Source organism: Ooceraea biroi, chromosome 3 (genome assembly GCF_003672135.1).
Source record: "Ooceraea biroi isolate clonal line C1 chromosome 3, Obir_v5.4, whole genome shotgun sequence".
Classification (NCBI taxonomy): Eukaryota; Metazoa; Arthropoda; class Insecta; order Hymenoptera; family Formicidae; genus Ooceraea; species Ooceraea biroi.
In genome coordinates this window covers 3,718,304-3,743,612 of record NC_039508.1, presented here as the reverse complement: position 1 = coordinate 3,743,612, position 25,309 = coordinate 3,718,304, and the positions used below count along the sequence as shown (strand labels likewise).

The following is a 25,309-nucleotide window of genomic DNA, read 5'->3' as shown; positions in this document are numbered from 1 at the left end:
CACTTTAAAGCGCCCAGATCTCGATTTGAAATTTTGTTTACGAAGAATAAAAATCTCAAAGTTGCCAAAAACGACAGTACCCAATTAAACTTCAAGAAGAAGTCGTACCAGAACTCATTAAGGAACACGCGGAACATTGAAGTTTAATAAAAACTTCGCAAAGCAATTTACAAATTCTTTATCCTTGTACTCGCTATTATCGAAATGAAAAATTCTTTGTGATATTATTTATAATGAGATGTTATTATATGTTTTCATCGCATTATCCGAGGTTCACGAGACGATGAGAATGGCAAAGCGCTTTCATGTGATTTAGATTGATCGCCGTGGCATTTTCCAACGACGTCTTAAGACGCCAGTAATGCGCGGAAAATCAAATTACATGGAAGCCACCACGAGCCGCACAGTAGAGCGTGTCAAATCTAATTCGCGCTTCCACTCCACGCTAAAATAAAAACACGAGCATACGGAACCTTGAAGTGAGGTGTTCCGAAAAATTTCTAGAATTACGCTGTCTTCGATTTTTAAGAATAACTTATAATAATTTTTAAGAATAATTCGACTTTAAGTATAATTTATTAACGCCATAATCTTGAAGCAAATTATTGTTCTAGAACTTGCGTAGGATACTTTAAGATTGCGCAAATTCAAAATAAATGTTCAAATCGAAAGAATTGTTGGAAATGAATTGTTGTAAATGAGTAAATCAGGAACGAATTTTCACGATACTTTTTATCTTCTTGTACTTGAAAAACAATAAGGATTAAATGAAGCAGATAAAATCCACACACGCTTCCGCCGATAATAGAATCAGCGTAATTCAATCAAGCATATCTCGAATCATCGAGCGAAAAAACCGACTCATCAAACATTTAATATGCTTAACTTGTAGTAAAATATAATAACGCCTAATAAAATTGTTACAAAAACAGGCGATAATTCACACAAGTCGAGAGTATAATGATGAGGCACGAGATTAATTGCACTTCGAACAATATACATTAAATATACGGTAGAGAGAAAAAGAGAGAGGGAGGGAGAGAGAGAGAGAGAGAGACGCGATTTACATTTTATCTAGATTACGCCACACATGCAATATTGTGTGCACGACAGTTTATTCATGAGTGAAACAACGTAGTGAAACGGCATTTAACTTTTTCCACCGTTTTGAAACGCCATTTAAGTATCACGCTCGGCGCAATCGGACATCAGATTAGAGATTTGACGTTGAACCACGCGCGCATGACACATTTTGCAGACGTTCGCAATACGAAACTAAATTCCGGCGTACTTACATAAAAACTTATATCGCTATCATATTTTTTACTCGCCAAAAACGAATCATCGAGAGTTCTTGCGTTTTTCCACCGTCAGATGGGTCTGATTGCCGAAAAATTAAAGTCCAGCAGATGGCGGTTAACGAGCTTCTACGGCTTAACGGCTGAGAACGTGTGTCCAGATCCCATAATCCCAAATGTAATTTACCCGTCCTCTCCCCATTCCGACCAGGATATTTTCTGTCGACACGCACCGATCGATCGACGTCCCTTTATGTACGAGTGGATGACATTCACAACGTGGCCGCGAAAGTTCGGAAAAAAGGCAGCGTGCAACTTGTCATATTAAAACGAAGATAGGAATACAAATATTTGCCTGAAAGAATTGTCATGGGGATTTTGTCGAGCGACTTGATGGAGATATGTAAACACTTTTGCATTTTGCACAAGTTGCTTGCCATTTACTTGACTAAATATACGATAAGATTGCCATTTAATCAAGTAACGCTTTAGCGAGCTTTCATTTTCCTCAAACTGCGGGATTTATGTTCATCGTAAACGGACGTACATTTTCCGAGATGATTCGTCTGATTCTATGAAAACATTTCTTTATCTTTGCGATAGAAACGAACATAATATTGCAATTTCTCGAAAGGACGATCATTCGCATATCATAAAGATTTTCGCTGCATTAAAAGAAATATCGAGCGATATAAAGGCAACGATCGGGACGAAACGTAAGAAACGAAGAATACCGAAGGCACTCGAGTGTAAAAGTGAAGTTATTCTTTATTCGTCATTTCGTTTATATCTTCTCTTTCTCTCTCTTTCTTTATTGAATTCCAATATCGTGCCCGGTCTCTGATATTATCGGTTCGATACAATACAATCGTTATGAAAGAACGCAGTGATAGAAATCGCAAAGAGCGATTCAGTGATGTATGTCATACGAGAACGTTGTTCCATAATCCGTACAATATCCATAGAGAAATTTCCACAATAGATCACGTAAGATCTATAATGCAATTGTTATCGCTTACTGCCATCGTGATGTCCGATTAAACGATCCGTCGTGATAGGGTTTAATTTTTCTACACGATCATTGTAATTTACTGCCGGAGATAAGTAGCGATTGCACGGGCCGCATGTCCGACTAAAGCGAGTGGTATCTACTCGCGATGCCTGCCACGTATACGCTGCGCGATCGTGTCACGTGCGGATCATTCATCATTTCGCCTCGAAACGCCTACTTCGATTAAGTTCCAAGACCCGCCGCCGATATCGATTAGTGACTCAATTTAATTATCCTCTAATGACATACTCGAGGCTGGCGTAAAATTAGCATGCAGACGAGGCTGCTGGACGATTGCTATTTCTTGTCGTCCCCAGTGCCCACCTCAATTGAAGCACAACCCCCGTCAGCGTAAAAATTGACAGAACAGTAAAATTGACTTACCGATATTTGGGTGCTGCAGCTTTCTACATATCCGCGCCTCACGCTCAAGTTTCTGGAAATCTGCAACAGTAAACGCATTAATGATAGATTAATATTATAAAAGCGTTCGGTAAAAGTACTTTAAATAACAGCATATAAAGCAAGCTGTCGCACGTTCTAATTATAAATTACATCTTTGCAAATGGACGTGAAAGCATATTCCGATTCGATACCGCGCGGCCGTTAATTGCGTGGGTTTGCGGCTGAAACGAGCGATCGCCGGACGTCGCGACGAAATCGAATTTCACAACGAGGTCCCTCGACGAGTTTTCCCGGGGCTAATTCACTAAGAGGGACGAGAAAATTGCATTTGCCGATGGCAGAGTCATTTTGAGGATCATTTCCCGTTGCCTTCTTACGTACGTCGTGGAATCGGCAATCGATTCGCCGCGTAATATTTGATGGCCGCTTGATGAAAATAGCTCGAGACGCGGTACAATGAATATTGCAGTAAAAACGTATAATGACAAAATAATTTCTCTCGGCAATTTTACACTTTCTGCAGACTTAAAACAATGCATATATTTCCTCTTATTAAAAAAACAAAAGAGTATTAGCGTGTCGCTGACTTTATAATTTGTAATGTCAAATGTAAAACAATGTATGTAAATTCATGCGTAATAAAAAAATTTGCATTCCCACGCTACCACGATAGTTTTTACTTTATAAATTCTACTTCTTTTATAACCATGAAAACAAAGCGTTGGGACGCCGAGTTACCATAGCGTTATCTCATCGCGGCGGTCGTTAGCCGTTCTCGGGCTAAAGAAGCAGGAAGAGAGATCTTAAGGGACCGGAAGCGACGAGCGCTCAGGTTGTACGAGCGGAAAACGCGAGGAACGCTAGGCAAATTGGCGAACGTGCTCTCGGAAGGCTGCTTGGCTTTCGCGCGCGCCTGGAAAAACCAGGTTACTCGACGGGGTCGAGTTTTCCCTGCGGTATGCTAAAGAGCCTCGTTCGTCGTTCACGAGCCACGCGAGAGATAATCATCGTCAGAGTACGGAAAAACGCATACTCGCACGCACACGTGCACATGTCCGGAAATATCGCTGATGAATTTCTCTCTTTTTTTCTCTTTTTTCCTCTCTCCCTCGCTTTTTTGTCGACGTAGCGACCGGAAATGATTAACACCGACACGACCAGTAGTTTATGATCCTGCGACGGTCGTTCGCTTAACTTAAGGGACCGATCGAAGATTGCGAAGGGTGTAGCGAGCGCGGATGTCGAGTTTCTTTGCTACTTTATCGTGAATTGCTTCCTCGCAAGCGAGCGATAAAGCGGCCGCGAGCGGACACGTTAATCGTATCGCGTGCCGAATAAAATATAAAACGGATCATTTAATGGCTTTAACGGCTGTTTTCAAGTGAATTATTAATCGCGCAATAATATACATTAATACGCAAGTGGAGATCCTCGTAGAATTATCAATGCGTGAAATTATCTCGTCGTTGTTGTTGTACATTGTTGTAGTACGGCGGATTTTAAATTACCTACCTTCCTACACAAAAGCATAATTTTAGAGAAAGATTGTTTTAATAAATTAACAAAAATAGATTGTGCAATCCCCCGCAATACACATGCGATATTAAAAAAGTATCTTGAGGTTTGCCTTAAAAAAAGAGGAAAATGAACGTTCACTTATAATACATCTAGTTGAACAGTCAGTTGGTCTGTTGCAACAAAAAAATTAATATCCGGTAAATCGCTTTCACGCGAGAAACTTTCCGTGTCCCTTGCTTGCCAAGTCGCAAGCGCAACTTTCGTATTACGTACGTCGCGTCCTCACGTCGCTTATCACGATTTAATTATACGAGAATAACAATTCCCCAAGTGTCACGAGACAATTGCTCCCGGCAAACGCGATCGCATACGCAACGAGACACATAAATTGACCGACGAATTCAAGCGGACGTGCCTGAGACCGAGGCGGAATGATGTCGCAGCGCTTGCATCCGACGAGTGTGGTCGCAAAGTTGCGATTCGATTAACGTGCAGATAACTCAGATCCTACGCGACGACTCTCTCGTCGCGATTATCTCGTCTGTGAGCACGTCGTCGCCATCAAGACTCTCTTCTCGTCTTGTCAAGCTCTCTGTCTCTCCTCGCCATCATTCGCGACACGATTCCAATTGGGAGCGAGCTCCCACACGAGCGAATTTACGCGGATCTTCTACTTCGTGCTCCTCTTTTTCCGTCTATTCATCTCGCTTTCAACTTTCTCGAAGGCCGCTAAAACGCTTTAAGATGCACTGCCATGTCTTACGTAAAAAATCGAGTTACGTAACGAGGACTCACGTAACGCGACATTTTGCCGTGAGCCAGCGAGCGATCTCACGCGTTTCAATGCGCGGTCTTCGCGGAGATGCTCGTTCGATTACGTAGATTTGCACGCACGAGAGACGCGGACAATCATCTCGATCGAACGCGTACTGCACCGTACAAATTCGCCGTTCTTCCTTCCGCAGACGGATTATTTATTATTTATATATTAAGCATGTCTCGATGCACCCTTGTTAATTGAGTGAGACGCGTCTGGATAACAGCCCTTGCGATCATCCCTCTCTCTCTCTCTCTCTCTTTACTTACCCGATAATTAACGCGATCTAAAAAAAATATATATCTATAAAGAGGTAAAAATGCGAGAGGAAGGTTGCGCGACACGTACACGCACCTGTACACGCACACACACGTACCACAGGCGCGCATGTGTTCTTCGAGCGAATCATTTCCAGCAGGTTACGTGTAGCGCCGATCGAGCTCGTTAGAAGAATATATTTTCTTATTTTTATCCTGTTATGGAACGCTCTGTGCGGCGCCTGTCTTGGTGTGCGTATGCATCTTTTATAAGAATTATCCATGCTTACTTATACGAGCGGCCGATCGATCTGCGTCTCGATAATCTATACGCCAGCTATAGCGCAAGTGTTAAGTACGCAGATTCTTCGTATCTGTTATATAATAACATGTTAATTAATTCATACGTTCGTACGTATTAATTCAATTCATACGTAGAGGTATACTGCAAAATCGTGAATCGCGATGCCGCGTTAAATCACTTACAAGTGCCGTGATCCTCGCGTGTTCGCTTGAGCCCTTCGCTTAGGGCGCGAATGAGACGAAACGAAACATAAATGTGAAGAACTGCGTACAATGCACATATGAGCGCTTTTTCTAAATAGAGATTTATCTTTAGAAAGCATATATATCTTCCATGACTGACTACTTTTAGGCGGCTTACATGTACACCCTCGTGAAAAGGCTAAGAACTTGCACGTGAAATACAAGTGCGCTGGCATTCGATGTGAGATGACTCGAGAAGCTCGCAATTCCTTGCGAGACCGGCGCAATTAGTTGCGCCCCTCCGATAATTACGCGATAAAACGCGTCGACTTGACGAAGGCTCCGCTGCAAAGGCGAGCATCTAAGGGCGCGTCCTTAGACGTGCTCGTTCCGCTTCGCTTTTGCGTCACCGAGAGGTTGATCTTTTCCGTTGCAAGGCCGATCCTTGGAAAGCGGCCATCCGAGGTGCACGCTTACCTGCCATCCGATGGAGCGCGAATGTCACGCGAAAGCGTCAGTAATAAAAACCGTTGACGGTCGCGCTCGCTTATGCAAACCGATCGCGAGGCAGCCTGCGGAGAAAGTGCGGAGCACCCTTGATCTGTCGTGCGTGATAAGGCTCTATCAGGGTGATGGAGTATTTTTTCCCCTCTTCATCCGAACGGCAATGAAGGCGTCCCGTTATAGGCACCTCGAGAGAAACGGCCTTCTTCAGTGAAACGCACGAAAAACGCATGCATTTTGTATCCTGTTAGGCGAAAAACATCTTTCAGAGTCTCGCAAAAAATATATTTTTTCTTAGAAATCTTGGGGAAATAGAATAATAAAATATTGGCAGAAGAGAGAGAGAGAGAGAGAGAGAGAGATTTGGAGAGAAGTAATTTTAAAAAATTTAAAGATACAAAAATTCTTTCTTTCCTTAATTGGAAAATTAATTGCTAACGATATAGTTGTCAAGAAACAAACAACGCGAGAAAATCAATTACGAGTCACGAGAACGAGATTAATTTGTAAACGAAATTGGGTGTGTGCGTGCGTGACATGACGATCGAGAATCAGCTGAGAAACTTCAAGCAAAGGCAAAAAGAGATCGAATGAAACCGATGAGCGGAGACGAGCGCATGTGTGTGTGTATCAGTAGCAGTCAGCCTTCTTGTGATTCCCTTTGTGGTCCAAAGCCACGAATCAGAAATTCAAATCACCGCCGACGAAATTTTGACCGTGCCGCGCGATTAATTATTCGTCGCGCCGAAAGAGAGAATCGCGCCATGCGAACGAGTTTCCCCAACAAATTGCTCCCATACAATAACTTTTGCTCATAGTAAAAAAGCCATATCGATCAATTGCAAAGTAAATCTACTGGTTCCGTTCGTGAATAAAAATGTTCGCGTATCGAGGCAATTTGTAATAACGTGTCAAAGTTTAACTCGAATACAGTTCCATTGTGGTCCAGAATCGATTGTCTATAACTGCTAGTTAGCGTTATGTAATGTCAAGTTCTCTGCAAACGCTTCTTTCTTGCTTTCACACGTTATTTTTTTCACAATTTCGCTTCTATCTTCGTACATATTGAAGTATATATTGAATAAGTCAAAAAGTTCGGTTCAATTTTATCGTCATACTTTATTTATTGCACTCAGTAGAAACAAAGTATTCATCAGCCAAGTAATCACCATTGTTGTTTATATACTACATGTAAATTGATTCGCAAAATTGAAAATCGAGCTTTCTGATTGATCTAATATTTTGACGTTATAAAAGCAATGGCCAACAGCCAATTCAAAGTTGATAAAGAGAAAAAACATTGATCACATTATACGCTGAATCGAATTAAATTAAACCGAATTAATGCACCGTGAGAAGCAGAGGACAATATTATAAATTGTATTGTAGCTCGTTATTCGCAGCTGCGAATCGTTAGCGCTGTCGATGGTGCATTTTTAATCAGCTGTTATTTTCCCCGTAATGTTCTAGCGAATGCAACAATTCGCACATGTCAATTAATACATTAATGCAATATCGATCGCCACCGTCAAGGGCAAAACAATGCGTAAATGGACGAACGAAGGAACAAACGGCGACCTTCCGCGTGTGATCCACGGGAATGCACTTGAATAATTTCAAGCACGAAGAGCGGCCGCACGTGCGCAATGTGCGAAAAAAGCACGGAAAAAGCAAAAGAAATCTATCCTGCCAGGCGAGAGGCTGAAGAGGGGATGAAGACCGCGCTCCCCACACTCGACCGCGCAATCTCGGAACCGGAAATGATGGGAAATGACAGCCAAGAAGAGTCGAATCGCGAGGAAATCGAAGAATACCTTCCACCTCTTCATACAACGATTGGCCCGCGCGGCTCGCCGTTTTTATCCTTCCTCCCCCGCTTCTCCTACACCCTCTCCGACGCGAGCTTTATTCGTTGCGCGGAGCGCGTACGCCATATTGCGGAGGCCGCGGCCGCCGTTAGGTCAAGAGGTTACTGGAGCAAGGTCGCGGCCTGAACTGAATCGCACAAGCGAACGATTCTTACCCGAGAGAACCGAGAGAACAAGAGAGATGAGAGGAGAGGAAGAGAGAGAGAGAGAGAGAGAGAGAGAGATGCAGGTAGACATGAGAGAAAGACAGCAGGAACAGCGGCAGAGAATTCCTCTTTTACCCTGCCATCTTTTTACCCCTCACCGGCATCCGCATCCCGGCGAGACGCTGCCGAAGATAGATTTATCTCACCGCATCGCGCCCGCAGAAAATGGCTATAAATTGAATGAGGGAGGAAGGAAGTGAGAGGTACGGAAACGAGTGCACCGGGTTTCGCGGGAGGAAATTATGCAATTCCGAGTGCTCGCGAGTCGCTCGATCGCGGCGAAGATGAGATGCGCCCTTTCTTTGTCGACGTTCCCCCTTTCTGTCTCTCTACGTCTTAATGCATATTTACGCACGGAAGTGAATCCAGATCAAGCGATGCGGACTGGTCCAGAGGAATTCGCCACCGGCAATATATATTTATAATTCGACACGCGTGTCGAGGAAATTCCGTTATTATCATTTATGTGAAACGTGAAATACATCGCTGATAAGAATAAGAACGACCAGGAACATTTTATTATTTGAGTAGAAGAAAGTTGAGTATAGAATATACTTTATTTTAATATTAATAAATACAGTATACATAAAAAACTGATCAAAGTTTGAGTCAAAACGCTGAATGTACTTCAGTATTAGATTACTTCTCGCCCCTGATAAAGTGAACCGAAATGTTCACACGAAACGTCGACACCAAACTGACAAAAAACGCGACTTCAACCCGGAGGTCAGAACCGATAGTGTTTGCTGATTGGAATTATTCGAATCCACAAACTACTAAATAAAGACAATAATGGAAATATTTTACAACAGGAAACGTTCCTCTCCTCTCCCGTGCTTAGTCGAGGCACAAAGCCAGCAAGATTCGTGCGCCTGGACGGCTCAGAAAGTCAGATCGTCCGTTAACGTCTCCACTCTCTTTCTCCGTTCTTTTGTCTTTATTTCCGCAAGAATTCTTGCCCTGCCACACTGAGCGCGACACGCGACCCTCGAGGATTCCTATCGAGTTCCGAAGATATGGTCAGGCCGTTTGAGTTACACGACACTGCCTTAAGTGAATAATGTTGCGCTCTAAAACGAATGACACAATCGCAATTATTCTTTCACAAACTCTGTCAACGAAAAAATAAAATTGTTACAAGTACGAGAACCTTATCGCATGTTTTTCTAAACGCTCGCTTTTGATATATTAAAAAATAGATAATTTCTAAAAAAGAGAAAAATTCTAGTTCTGAAAAAATTGTAGAAATAGTGACGTAACTTTTCGATCGATATGCTTTTTCGCGAGTTGTATTTTTATATAATTTTCCCGATATGCAACGCGACGTGAATCGAGGAAATTTGCGTGAGATTTAAAACGAATGAAAAGCGCGAGGGGCTTTAATTCAGGCGAAGCACACGTTAATTTTCCACTGCTCCTAACGTAATGTAATTATTTGGTCGGCGTTTCAATGCTGCACGGCTGTTTAAGCGCTCGTGAATATTGCATTATGCTCACCTGACGAAATTTCTTTCGCGGTAGCTAACCGCAATTTACAATTGTACGTGAAACCGCATCCGCGCTGCAGCTGAATTAGAATGGCGTTGGATAGCGTACGCATCGTTGCGTTCGATCGAGTAATCAAAACAATATTGCGTTAATTGTGCTGACTGAATTGCTATGCCATTTCAGATGATCGTGAATCTGCATTTTGCGAATGTTACTTCCCTCCAATTTATAAGCATAAACGGCAAGTGTGGCTCCGCGATAAAACTGCGCATTATAATTTCGTAGAGCGAGGAAACACTTTTAAACACTTCTAAAATCTGACATGACTTACATATTATCAGTTTCTAAGACGCTTTTTTTCTAAATATCAATAAAACAAACTTGGAGACAATTACTCTACCGTCTCTCTCAGTGAGAGATGAGCAAGTTATCAAGGAAAGTTAGATAAGTGATAAAAAGGAGGGAGGAGCATGAATATCGCGCGAAGATATCGCGCACTCGGGATGCAAGCAGCTAATTCGCCGATTCGCGCGCAAATTCGCTCGTGGAGGGACAAGGGGAGGGGTTTAATTCGGCCCGTTTGATCGTATCTCGCGTTAGGCGTCCCTTCTATCTGGCCGTCCCAGGCACTGCCTTCCCTGGCGATACGCGACGCGGGCGCGATCGCATCTCAAAAGAGACCGATATGCATTTTCTGCACTGACGATCGCCGTGTGGTACTGGCAGCTACGTTGCATCCGCGAGAGGAATGCGCTGGCAAATTGTCAACGGCGCGTCGCACTCTCGTTGATTTTAAATGCGTAGTAAAATGCGCACGCGGGCGATTCTTTCTCTTTCCGCGATTCCGCGATCGAAGCGGAACTTTGGTCCCGCATTTTCCGTCTACGTCTTACGCCAAGAATTACGTGCACGAGTTTTTCGAGAAAATCGCGTGGAAGAAGACGAGCGAAAGTAGGATTTTAACGAGGAATCTTCCGTGATTCAATATTTAATCTCTCTATTCAGATATATTTGAGAGATACTTCAAGGAGATAGATGGCGATATTCCGATAGACTAAGTTGCGTGTCAAAGGTACATAGTAAAACAGATTAGAATAATCTCGCGGATGCGACAGTGCGCAGAAATGTATTTTCCGCGCGAAAGGAACGACCGCGCGAGCGGCACGAAAGCAGCTCTTTTGCAATGGAAATTTACGACGACGATTCGGGCGCTGTTGGCTCGGAAGCGTTTCGGACGTTTCAGGAGAGAGCCTTCCTTCCGTGTCTTCGACCTAGTGTGCCTTCCACTATGTATTTATGCCATGTTAAAGAAAGCGGGAAACAGCCTTTACACCAGTCGTCGTACGCCCAACAAGCACATCCTCTCTCCCGAATGCTATTCCAGGCACGAGCCTGAAATGTGCCTGAATGCGGGGCGCCTTTCAGCGATGGGAATTCCTTGGAAACGTAATTTCATCGTCCGTGCAATTTAACGTTCACCGGCAGTTAATGCACCTTTATAACATCACGTCTTGGAAGATGGAAATAAATGAATAACATTTTTTAAAACCTTTTGAAACGTTTTTGATGATTATAATCTCGTATCTTTTCCATTATAGTTTTCCAGCAACGACAACGCATGATTTTCGCATGTATATACGGGTGAATCTACGCGATCTATTGCATGCATACTGTAACAGGTAGTTAGCTATCAAATGCGAGCCTGTCGGGCGCAATCTAATGACAATAACTCATCGATTCTCGTCGAAACGATACGCGGATTAATCCGCTTATAAATATTCCCGATGCATGCCACACATAGTTCGCGTGCCGCAGCAAGCTGCAAACTTCGAAATTACAGACCCCAGGCTTAATACCCCGCGTCTAACATGTATAATGTAATATTATGCATATGTATATATGCGGGGGGCATTAAACACGTGTAATCTCAAAGTGTCTACGTATGCACGTAACGTTAATGCGTGCCCGACCCACGCGTTGAGGCCATGAATTTTAGAGTAATTGTATCTCAGAGAGGAAAGGAGAGAGAACGGGAGCGAGAGAGAGAGAATATTAAATTATTCGAAAACCAGCACATAACTTACATAACTATTAATGTCAAATACAGAAATTTCACAAGAAAACATCAATTATTCGATCGCTACGAGATATATTTTATTAAATCACGTCTATATTTCTTTAAACAAGAATTGTTTGAATTTTAATCGTGCGAATTTTTACGTCAATTAAAGTCAACATTCGGGACAACAGACGGGAAATAAATCGGTTGGTCGAAACCATTCTTGTCAGATAATGACATGCAATATTAAAAGTGACGCGAATATTCGATGCGACGCACAAAGCTCGATCGATGCGCTCGACTGTCACTTACCTCTGTTCGAGAGCTTTTTGGTGTTTATGATTTTTGCAGCGAACTCGTGACCGGTGCTCTTTTGCACGCATCGCCGAACCACGGAGAAGGCACCTCTGAAACAATCACGAGAACATTATTACATGGCAAAATATGATTGTTATTTAGCAGAATAATACAATATGCATAGATCTGCTCCAATGCAGATTAAAATGTAATATCAAAAATAATAAATGAGTTACGAGAAGAGAGAGAAGGGAGCGGAGGGACGGGAGCACGCCGGAAAGTTGCAATTACAAGTCGTATTAATGAATCGTGAAATATCGAAACTGTATTCAATAAAGCATGATTAAATAAGAGACATAATAAACATTAATATTTTCCATACTTGTGTAAGAAGCTTGTGTAGGAAATTCTTTTTAAAAGTACATATTTTTTGATCGCAATGTTACAAACTGTTATAGGAATTTAATGCATTAAACAATTACACGCGTTACAGCTTGTAATTGAATTCAATAATCACCAGCTATCAGCAATGGTAATTATGCTTGCATTGAAAATATTTAATATTCAATAGCTTCGCGTCATGTAAACGTTTCACTCAATAAAATCACTAACCCTCAGCTTGATATGTCTAATCTAATCCTGTCATTACAAATATTAGATAGTGAATGATTTAATATCTCACAGATCCACATCGCGCTGGAGCATCGCAAGAGATCTTTCGTCGCGCGTATCAACACCATCGAATGTTTATTCAGATAATATCGACTGCGGATTCTGTCAGATGAATAAACGCAAAGACAGCTGAAAGCTCTATTTGCATGTCGGAAAGCACAAAATCCAGACAATTTTTAGCGAGGAGGCAAAATGGAGTTGGAGGTCGAAACGTTACCGCAGGACATGCCCGAAATTAATACGATTCTGCAATCTGCGAGGGAACGATGACGTCGGCCGGCTTGGCCAGGTCGATTTCGTTTTACACCTCCACGTTTCTAAAAATAAACCGGCAACGAGCGCGATTACGCGTCGATGGCGTCAGAGGAGTATTCGTTAAACGGTTCTCGGGGTAAAAAGCCGGCTCGCTGTAACGAGACGGCGATTACGGAGTCCTTCGGACTCGGCGAGTGTAAGGTCCCACATCCCCTAGAATTCACCCAGTCGTGTATATCCGGCGTCTCTATTTACTAAACGGGAACTAAACTTTCTCGATTACCCATATACACCCACATGTACACACACCACGACATACTTGGCGTGTTGTGCATCCATGCGACTGGAAAACCGCGTGCGGGGCGCCGGGAAGAAACTTCGGCCTGCTAAAGTTTCCCCGAGCGTTCTGTAGCGTCGTCGATCAAGGCGGCAGATTAGCGATTACAGATTGCCCATTGAGCGTGCATTCCCCGGAAGACCTAAATTGCCGTTTCTCAAGCAAGCGCGGATCGCGGGCTCGGAATTAACGCGAAAATCTGCCGTTGTTATCGCTCATCTGAATGAAAAAACGAAATCTCTCATTCTGCCAAATGCAACTCGCTCGAGAAACCTTTCTCCACTTTTGGAAGCTGGAAAAGCGATAAAAAGGTTCAGAATATAAAAATATTCATCGATTGTAACAGGTTATACTGACAATCTGGTTCGAAAGAAATCGGGAAAAGGGAGTAGAAGAGTGGAAGAAGAGACCAGTGTCGACAGCTCGTTGGACGTCAACGTGTCACTGTCAGCTGTTGTTGGTCGTTCTTGTCGGACCGATACGGACAGATAGGCGGTAAGAAACGATCGGCGGCACGCTTGTAATTGGCTTCGGATCAGGTAAGAACGAACAAACGAATCAGGTAAGATTGGCTGACAACTCGGCCGCAGTCCATCACAGAGCGGAGAAGCGCAAACGGCTACCGATGGAATCGTGAAGCTCGATGTGTCGCCACCGGATAATTGGCAGAATTTATCGTCGCGACGATTCTTTCTTGAGTGCAAATCGCAGTCGTTAAGTACTTCGGAACTCGGGGCCAAATAAGTTGCAGTTCTCCGTGCGCGGTAAACACGCGCATTAAATCGCGTAGAATTCACTGAAGAGAGAGATCAATGCATCGAACACTAAAAATTCTCGCCGCCAAACGCCTAGGAATTTCTAAGTCATCTCATACTTCTTATTTGCTTCTTCCGTGAAATTTTGATTTGTTTTTATAACAATTGCAGCGAAAGAATTAACTTCGCTGCGAGGTGCGCGCGGACGCTCGAGGTGCTTCGGTGCCGTGGGCGTCGGCGCCGCGTTGCAGCAGCAACCAAGCGATGCGACGCGACGCATCGCGTCGCGACGCACGCCGCGCCGGATGGCTTGGCTGCTGCCGTCGCGACTGCCACGCCGCTCGGTCTGCCCAGAGGAAAAAGGGCGAGGCGGGAGTGCTTGGCTCGTTTCCATGACGACCAATCATTACCGGAGATTGTGCCACCAGCTCTACTGGGCTGCCGGCGCGCATCAACCCTCTCCCTCCCACCTTCCTTCCTCATGATTTTCTCTTCTCCCCGCGTCGATCCTCACCAACGCTCGCCACCGTCAATCCCACCGACGCCGCCGCTTTTCCAGCCCCCTTCAGCAGCGCGGTAGCTTTTCCGCTCACGTGCTCTTTACGAGATTATACCGTCGAGGCAGGACGACGACGATTATTTAATGTCGCGCTCCTACTCTCGCACCGCGCGTCATCCCCTACACGCCCCCGCGCGCGCCATTCCCGATCGGGTGCGCTTGAATTTTATGGATTATCGATGCCGTCACGCATCGGCGAGGTATCGAATACCGCGAGTATCAACACCGGTGTAACGAAGTGAACCTTAATGAACGTACACCCGCCATTTGTTTCAATCGACGCTCCAGAGATCGCTTCTTCTCACAAAAGCATCGATTGCGACGATAAAAGCGCCTACGAGAAAATAAATTGATCAACGTGGATGAACAACTGGTAGAAACACGCTGAGCGTGTCCGAGCGTGCCCCAGTTTAATTTTAACGAGTTCGTGAACGAGCTGGCAATCGATTTTGCATTAGGAAACCTTTCGTGGATGGTCTCGTTAACTGTCCTTTAACATTCGATGTTAATATTCAATGCGCAAAACATTTGATCGCGCGCTTTTCGGCTTGGCGAGTGATCGACTTGGCGACGAGGCCGGGCGATGGCTGCAGTTCACTAAAACGAGAAACCGTGCAATGTGGCTCTCTTTCTCTCATTCTGGCAGCAACACAGCGACAGATGGCCGAATAATTGACAAAAGCCCACGACGATCAACGCGAGACGAAGCGCCGTTTCACCGCAACCGCGAAATGCAAATGCCGTGATCATGCATTCTGCGCGCGTCGAACGAAAGTGACAATGGGACGATAATAAGACACCGGATAAAGAAATACCCGGATGTAAACAGGTGGAGAACAGAAATGCGAGAAAAATACGCTGGAAAAACACGCGCGTCGAGTGCAACGCGACGTGAAGTTGCATCACCGTTGCATACCCGTGACGCAAAGCGATGATGCAATTTTCGTCTCGCGTTTAACTACGCACGAGGATCAGGAATCGGAAATTAAACTCTGAGAAATGTATTTAGCGTTCCGAGAGCTGCGGAGTCACGTTGGAGAGGTATTTAAATCTCGTTCAATCTGAACAATCCAGTCGACAACAATCAGCCAGACGCATTCACGAGATGTTCTAATCATATCAGTAAATTATTCAGGAATAATTCACTCGATTTTATATTATTGATCAACATGCACAAAGTGCCTGTTGCAAATGTAATTGTTAGATCACTGTAAAATTAATGCCAGCTATGCAATTTCAAAATGCCAAAGCAATAATGTCCCCCAAAAGGTACATCTTGATCTACCACCTCGAGCTACTTCGCACAGTAAAATCAGTTTAAGGCGATGTTATTTCCAGATATGAGGTGCGCGAGGAACACTTTTCCGCGCTACAAATAGCACCGAAGGTTCCTCCCTTTTCGCCCCCACAGGAGCCAAATTTAAATTTTTAAAGTCGCGCGACGATGTACCGCGCGAACTGGCCATCGCGTCTTTGTGGATTAACATACAAAGCACGGTACAAAGGCAGCGATGAGAAAGCAGCAAAAGATGCAGGACTGAACACGGGGCAAGAAGAAAGATATGCAGACGAGACGGAAGTACACGTCGTTTTCTTTTATCTTTTTCCTTTTCCAAGCCATTAACCCTTGCAGTACCGCAACATTCTTTATTAAGGCAAAGATTTGAATTTTTCATGAACTTCATATTGTACTGTGCGATACTTTGTCAACAGATAAAAGTACATTTCAGTGTAATGTACTTAAGAGAATTCCCAAATAAAATAGAAAGACGTACCTAAGCAGCCTCGAAGAACATTAATCTTGGAAAGCAAGAAACGTTAGGAGATGAAACTGAATTTTTATGGCGTTGCACTCAACACATGTCTGATGCTTTCATTCCATGGTTAAGAATACCTTGTCGCAGAACTTTTTACCCTTCGTGTGCTATTGCGCCGCAAAGAATAGCGCAAGGTAAACGGACAAAATTGACGTAAGGGAGAAGAACGCGCGAGGTGAATAACGGGATAAAAAAGGACCACCACGGGAGACTGGAGCAAAAGGCGGAGATGTTGCGGCATAAAAAAGGAAAAGAAAAACGTGAGGGAAAAGCGAAGCAGAGGGATGCAGGAGCGATGCAAGGGAACGGAAGAAGTCGGCCTTGAAACGAGTCGGCTCGCTCGCCGACGTGGAACTAGAGCAATCGATGGATCCTCAAAGAGAAGCGTCCTGCCATTTGACGACGACGACGACGACGATGATGGCAGTGATGGCAACAGCGATGCGTCTTTGCAGCACGAACCAGCCTTTAAATACTCGCTCGCTCTTGGATCGACACACAGCTCGCTTGCACGTCCCTAAGGGTGCCTTCCTTCCTTATACCTTCCTGCCTCACGACATCTTATCGCGCTCGATTTATCACCTTCTTCGACCCCTCGCCGTTTTTCCACTGAAACGGTTTTCACGATTCTACAGCGGTCCAACTAATGTTTAGGGAGACCGCCGACAAGAAAAGCCGAGGGGAGCTTTATTCTTTATTTTAGGCAACTCCGAGTCCGATTATTTCACCATTTGTCTTTTCGATTTCGTGAAATGGAATCTAATTCCAGGGATTGATCCTCTTAATTACGAAACGAATAAAACAATGTATTATATAATAACAGCACCATAATTGGCGACGGATATACGTAACTCATGCATTTACAATTATATGGCGAATGTTATACCAACAACCAACGTCATCTAATCCGATGTGAGATTCAAGGTTTAGGATCAACCACATGAACGAACTGTACCTCGTGACGCGTCGAGCTTTCCTTCCCATCCCGAATCTTATAAAGTTAATAACCATTATGCTGCTGCTAGTAGTCGATCCTTATTAACTTTAGCGAACTTTCGCCGATTGGATTCCGCGGCGAGACCTCCAATCGGATAGGCACTATAGGTCTGCCGAAAATGATCCTCTCTACCCTCTCCGTTACCCAAATTAGTTTTCGATCTCCGCGAGAGCTGGGTGAACTAATCTACCAAGAAACACCACCAAGGCGGAAAAGTAAATGTACACGAGAGAAAGAGAACGAAGAGTAGTGTCGAAAGAAGTTTTAGGGCTGCGTGCGTCTCACCGGATGTTTGCGCGCGCAGATCCCGCAGAATTCTGTGGACCCGCTGCGTCGGGCCTCCCTATATCGCGCGTCACGTGGTACGTCGTAAAACGTGGTCGCTTCTGCACTTTGCATAGCGACCCTACCTATCCGCCCTACTTCTGTCGCTGCATCGCGACCGATCGCGAATGTATGCGATCCACCCCGTATGTATGCGTAGCGAACGTGCACGTACATACGTCCGCACGATGCGCACATGTATATGTGCATGCATGCAAATACCGCAAATGCAGAACTGTCTGCTGCCGCGGGTGGGCCGACTCCTATCATCGGGAGCTATTATTAACCCCTAACCGACTAGCCGGCTTCCACATTATTCCTCCTCGGCGAAATTGCCGCAAGGATACGGCCTTCGTATTACGGTATTCGGAGTTGAACCTCCGCGCTGCCGTCGTGTAATACGAGGCAACTCGTAACGGGAAAAAATTTCGGACGCGCGTAAAGCGGCTCGTAAAGCAGCGTGCAACTATCGCACTCTCTCTGCGTGATCACCGAGAAGGAAACGTGCAATCTCGTGAAAAGTATTTTTTCTCTCCCGAAAATCACTACTCTCTCTCTGGCGAAATGATTAATCCGGAAAGGACGTTACTTCGTAATATTTTTATATTTGCGATATCGTAGATCTAATACCAGCGGGCGTCGTTAGCGTTCACCCTCGTAATTCCACATGGCACTTCTCTGGTTATTGCGTTACGGATATACGTGCCATGAAATTGGTTGCATACGTACATCCGGTTATTCGGAATGCTTTAATACCGGCGGGTATAATGGTACATGGACAACAGCAGTTAATGGAAAAATATTACCTCGCGCTACAATCGTGATTTGAATAAATAATAATTATTTTTCGCGCTTGTAATAGTGGATGGGCAGCGACTGTGTTTGATATAAAATTGAAAAAGCTCGGGGTAAATCCATATAGCTCGTGATATTGGGAATTTGATTGAGAAACTTGACGTTTAATTGATACACGAAGTATGCAAATGTACAAGCCACGACGACATGATGTTTCTACCTACATTCTCTGCTACAAGAACAAACTTAATTAACATAGTAATTAAATTGTGTTAAGTGTCGCGCGTTGGATAAGTACTCTCTTGGTAGAGAGATCATAATTTCTCGGACAAAATATCAATGTTGAATAAAAGCACGGTATAAAACACACCGGACGTAAATGTCAGAAAGAAAGAACTTCCAGTTCAAGCTACTTTTCTAAATAACGCTTTGCTTATTAAAAAAAGTACGCATATTCTTTCCAACCATTTCGTACTTTATAGAAAAGTTCTCGTACCAAAGTCTTTTTACAATTTAATTATCTCGGTACATAAAAGCATGCTCAAGAAAAAATATAATTTCCAAAGAAGACGCGTGGCACTTCCTGCTCGCTCTCATTTTCTTATCTTGCATTTTTATACGTCCGCAAAGTTGTACTTTTATCGCGTGCGGAGAATCGAGCACGCGAGAAGACGCGCACGTTTGACTGAAACTAAACCGTGACTTTCCAAATTGTCGAGTGCAACAAAAAAATTGCACGTAATTGGCGGATGGAACGTGGACGACTGGTTTTTCCGCCTTCGCTAGTCCTGAAAGAGTTATTCGCTCGTATAAGGATAGAAAGCCGGATTGTGGCGTCGGCTCGACGGCAATGCACCCCTCACCCCCAAGTGATAGTCGGCAAGATAATTTCCCTAGGGGTAACTCGCTTCGCTCCGCTTCTGCTCCAACGAGTCATTACTTTATTACGGCGGTGGCCGTTTAGGAAAAAGCCTGAATTTCGACGAGTAACGACCGTCAGTCGCGCGTCGCCCTGACTATCGTCTTATTAAAAAATTGCTACGGATTACGATAGATGAAATGAACGAGATGCGGAAGCTAGTATCACTTTGCAGGTGATACTCGACATCAGAATTCCATGATTGTAATTAGAATTCTAGCTTTTTTTTAAGAGTTCTATAGTTCTTTATCATTTAAAAATAGAGTTGCAGCGATTAACACCATCATTGCATTAAAACAATGGAGTGCTTTCTCAATTTCAAACTCGGATATCAAGTGACTACCTTGCTCGTAGGTTAATTTGAGATGCGTCTTCAAGAAATCTTCAAGAAAATTTTGTTGTAATTAAGCGACTCTGTACGCGATGCAATCGTTACCCGATTGCTTTAATTTGCACTCGTCATTGGATTTCATAAACTTTTGCGGTCTAGTGATAAAGTCAATAATCGATCATATCACGTAGAATCGAAACAATTAAACAATTATTTTGTCGTTACACACATTTATCAGAAACGTCATCGAAATCGATGTATAACATTCAAAATCAGGATGTAAATAATTCTTTTTATAATTCGAAATATTGTATGATATGTTCAATATGTTTTATTTCACTGATTTTTGATTGTATGATGAGATAGAGTGCTACATATACATTGCACATTTTTCGAAAAAGCAATTTCGCTAATTAAATCCTTTGTTTATTGAGGATCACGTATACATAGATGAGAGGGACAAACATGCGATAAAAAATCAAGAATGCCGAGTGCAATAAAGTATACTTATAGCATGTAACGGCGATAAAGTATAGTTTTAGTATGTAACGGCAATGTCGGCTAAAAATTGTAATTTATAATCGGGAAGCGGGAAATCGTGTGGTGAACAAAAGCTCGACGGTAAAATTTCACACCGCTGCTACAAAATGCCGTGCATTTTCTAGTAAGCTGCTCTGAAATGCGTTGCAGAAGTATGCGCATAAGTGTACAATTTCGTTCGCTAATAACGCAATCTGTTTTAGGAATAGAATTTTGAATCTATCATACTTCATTTTGCAGCGAATTAGCGCCGCGATTGTACTCAAAATTAACACCTGATTTAAGAATCTAATGCAATTCTAATCTAATTGAAAGACTTATAAGGATTTTCATACTGGAAAAGAAGATGCTCTACGATTTTCATTTTAATACGTTCGTTCCAAAAATAACTTGAGATTTTTAATCTGACACTGTGTATGCATAATTCTCAAATTCTTCGCAAGTTGACGTATAAAAATTGTTGACAAATTCTTCTTTAAAACCTTCAAAGGAATTCCTATTTTTGATATTGCCGATCTCTTAAACAAGCCCGTTATTAAAGCCGCCTTTTGATATAATCGTATTTATTTCAAGATTCACATAAAGATACATGTATGCAATAACAACTATAGTTTATTTTCGCTGTGACGATTCATTGTTTATTTATCTCGACGTTCTTCTTGAAATTGCGCAATCATTAAAAGAGCAAACTGCGCTTGTGCAAAAATATTTTTACTCCGAACAATATCTAACTCTCCGTTTTCGCGTGCATTGGGCTGCGTTGTTCCGCGTCGACCGGTTGGCGCGTGCAACAATGGAGCAACGGCAACCGTTCGCGATAGTTTTGTGCAGAGTTCCACGGCATTCAGCCGCGTCGTCCTCGTCACCATCGTCATCTTCAGCGCCGTCGTCGTTGCCGACGGAAAAAGCAAAACCGCGGCGAAAAATGGAGCTCGCGGCTTCTGTGCGGATTTCATTGTAACGAGATGCAAATGGAGGTGCTTTATAACGACAGAAGAACTCGCAACTGGTCTTGTTGATTCGGATGGAATATTCAAAAAAATCAAATATTTGCGAAATTTTTGTTATTTCTGACAATTTCCACGTTTACAAAATGTAAAGTTGTCTCTCTGAAATTTAGATTTATCGAAGATAAATAAATTCTCTGTTAAAGAAAAATGATTTTATTTTTAATGCGTAACGAAAACGGTTTAAAATTTAATGTGACGTATCTCGCTTTTTAATTCGTTTGTTTCAAGTACTGAGATATGTGAACATTCAATTCTGACTGTACAATGCCGAATACTCTATTAAATTTAAACAATCTGCAGGCGTATCTCGATATAGTCGTGCCTGTTCGGATCGATGATATCCCGAACGTTTGGCACGTTTCACGGACCTTTGACGTTCGACACGGTGAAATTTCGGGGATGACCAGTGACCGTCCAAGTGACGACATTCCGTCAATCCGACAGACGCGTTACGGAACTTGACGGCGAGTGGAAGTGCATTTTATCGGATCGACCTTCTTCGACGTTCGAGCTCTACGAAGTCAAGTGGAATAATCGAGATTCTTGAATAAATGGAACAATGCAATTGTTCTGCAATGGACTTTTTAATTGCAAAAGTTGGCGCTTCTTAATCAGTTTTCGGTTACTGATCACATATTCATGTTTCTTAATCCAATTACGAAAAATCAGAAAACGTGGAAAATTATTATATTATGTTTGGCAAACAATAGTATCTACATGAATTTAAAGGTACACGTTACTTTATACTGCTATTCAGAAATGAATGTGGAATGCGTTTCGAATGTTTTGGTCTTTTCAACTGAAACAGCGAGAAAGACTCAGACGAATCTGGATACTGCTGTCTGACATACGTGGCCCTTTCTACTTCGAGATGTTTCAGTAGAAAAGAAGAACACGCACGGTAGGCAGGCACATCGCGTGCACATAACTGTATCTACTTGCCCGCTATTCTCAGCCTACCGATATGTAACACCGAGGGGAGGAATGTCCACGCCAAAAATATACTGTAACGGGAACGGGAGGTATCGATACTTTGGGCACTGTCCGAGTATCGTCGGGCATACCTCCCCCGTTACGGAGGGAGTGGGCGAGAGGTAAAGGAACGACGGCAAAGGGATGGAGAATATAAGAAAGTCGGATAGAGGCTCCACTCGTGGTGGGGCCGGAGTGTCGACGAGGGGGTTGGTTGGCCGGTTTAGCCGACGGGCGGGGATGGCTTTAACCGGTCGATACTTCGCGTTCCATGGCGAGGCGCAGGCAAGGGGTGCGGTGCAGCGCGGCGGCGCAGCCCTCGTCCACGCGTACACGTATGCAGCCAGCCGGCCGGCCGGACGTCGACTCGTCGCATCCCTTGCATGTAATTTCGAACCGGCGATTCTTTCCGGTCGTCCCTGTCAACACAATCTGCACGCGGTACGATTTACGGCACGATAACGGCGCGACGGAGGTTCGACGCTTGTTGGCAACGTTGGCGAACGATGACAGCGACGGCGACGACGCTGACGACGCCCTCCACGGAAAAATACATGGGGCGCCACGGAGTTCAACGCTCTCTCTTCCGTTTGCATCGAGTCTCCGGCGAAGACCAAGTCGATAGTTCCTCGACAAACGTTTCGCGATAGACTTAATTATCGCGATATTAAAGGGGAAGGGCAAAGAATGGTGATACATAGCTAAACAGTGTTTCGGGGTAAATTTGCATGTATGATTGATGTTGCATACATTGCTTTTGCATTTAACAAGTCCCTAAGAGATCGCATGTATTCAGGAAACACCTTTCATTTTTACCCCTTTTCACTTATTTTACTTTTTACTTTCCTGATGATATTTCTTCATTAACAATTTGTCAACAATTTGTTGCCCTCTTACTGGTCTTTGTTATTTTATTAGTGTTAGAAATTTATTATGAAAATACAAATGTATTTTCTAGTGTGTCGATGCGCATAATCCTACATTATCATCACCGAATCAACGTGGTTGCCGAGCAACCAACCGCAGAATAATATAATTTATGCGACCGATATACGGACTGCTAATAATAGTAAACAACTGAGTTACGACTGCTATAAAACGGCACACAAAGCGTACGCTACGTTTTAATAAGTAACGTCTAAAATACGATACTTTGGGGCACCGCTTCGATGAATCCGTTAAAGCATTGCATTATAACTGTTCTTGCGAAATGTTTACAGCGAGATTCTTTCTGATATTGCATAATGACAATTGCATGTTTGATCAAATCTCTAATGTCTATCTAAAAGGAAGATTTGAAAATACTTCGTATTATTGATTAAAATATTAGTTATTAGTAATAAAATAGATCGGCACAGAAAAAAGGGAGAAAGAGAGGGAGAGAAATTGAGAATTTCTATAAACGTTCTTTCTTTATCTTTATTTAAACTATTGATTCTCCAAACGACTAACGCTGTTATATTTTTTCGGAAATGCCACTGAAATTAACATATATGTAGATAAAAAGAAAAGAAAAAATATATTTATATATCTCTGTTTCCTCAAATTTATATCTGTCTTTAACCGTTCGTAACCGCGTTTATTCGACGCCACGCAAAATTGCGCGCAACGTGCGAGATCTCGAAAAGAGACGCCACAAGTTCCTCCGGCAATTCCTCCGCTCCGCACCCGAGAAGTTTGATATTTCTAGCGGAATGGCGCCGCGCGCGCGCGCTCCTATGTACACGCATCGTTTAATATCTCGTGGCGCAGTACGTGCGTCGACGTGTTCAAAAAGGCATCCGTGTGTTTGGCAAAATTCCTGCGGCGCGGTGGAAACGATTTCCGCGTAATCTATCCACTTTAACCGGGGTATAATCGAGCTCCCGTGAAAATTTCATGCGCGGTTTCTCGAAAACGCGGCAAAGCGCAACTTCGAGGGAGATGCGGAATGCGGATCGGCCAATCTCGCGAATTCGTGGCTCTTGTCCTCGCGCGATGCAAGCAAAACCGCGGCGGAAAGGAACGTTGAGGTAACCGAAAGCCGTTGTGCACGCAAAGAAATGGGGCTAGATGAAGAGTCTGTTCCGAGGAAGGAAAACCTTGCTGTTCTCCACAACGTCGTTTCTTTTTCTCCCTCTTCTCTTTGCGGCCTGTTTGATTCTTTTCTTGTTTCGACCTCCAACCTGGCGTAATTTAACACGTGATGATAATTAGTCGAATTGTATCATCGCACTTGGTTACAAGTGTTGTGCCGGGTCGAGTATCATCGCGAGAACACAAAGAAAAACTCCGAGATGTAACTGCAGTTTGTCGTGTACTTTGAATCGATTTGTCGGCGAAGGAGAAATATCAGTAGACTTCACGACGAGTCAATCAAAAAAATTATTTGTTTTTCCTAGAAAAATATCTGTAGTGGAGCGGGCTTTAAAATGTTATAGTTCATAGTTTAATCATTTTTAAGATATAACTTATTTGCAGTAATCTCCATGAAACAAAGATGTAATCGGTTTTCAATTTCTTTTTAAATAGAGATGTACAATTTATATGTGTCGAGTTTACCGTTAAAAGCGACTAATAATTCTTAGCTCGCAGTGTTAAATGTCATCCATACACCATAAATCTTTCACTTGGTTGATCACATTTAACAAAAACGATTCTGACGGAGAAAATTTTTGTACTATTAGTACTTTATTACTATTACGGTAGCCGTTATATAAAAACGAAAAGAAGAAAGAGCCGCGAGAACGTGCATGGCGCAAACAGGACGAAACCGGTTACGTTTTTGCGAGG

At 43.3% G+C, this 25,309-nt stretch overlaps 1 protein-coding gene across 13 annotated transcripts in view; it reads right to left on the bottom strand.

The window, feature by feature from the left end:
- The window catches only part of LOC105281406 (calcium/calmodulin-dependent protein kinase type II alpha chain), a 110,680-nt gene that overhangs the window by 67,091 nt on the left and 18,280 nt on the right, over positions 1-25,309 (bottom strand). For all 13 annotated transcript variants that reach the window (XM_026968501.1, XM_026968497.1, XM_026968496.1 and 10 more), the window contains exons 2-3: positions 12,270-12,364; positions 2,734-2,793 (exon numbers count right to left, since the gene is read on the bottom strand). In XM_026968501.1, the coding sequence (XP_026824302.1) occupies positions 2,734-2,793; positions 12,270-12,364 (155 nt within the window). The remainder of the gene's footprint in view (positions 1-2,733; positions 2,794-12,269; positions 12,365-25,309) is intronic.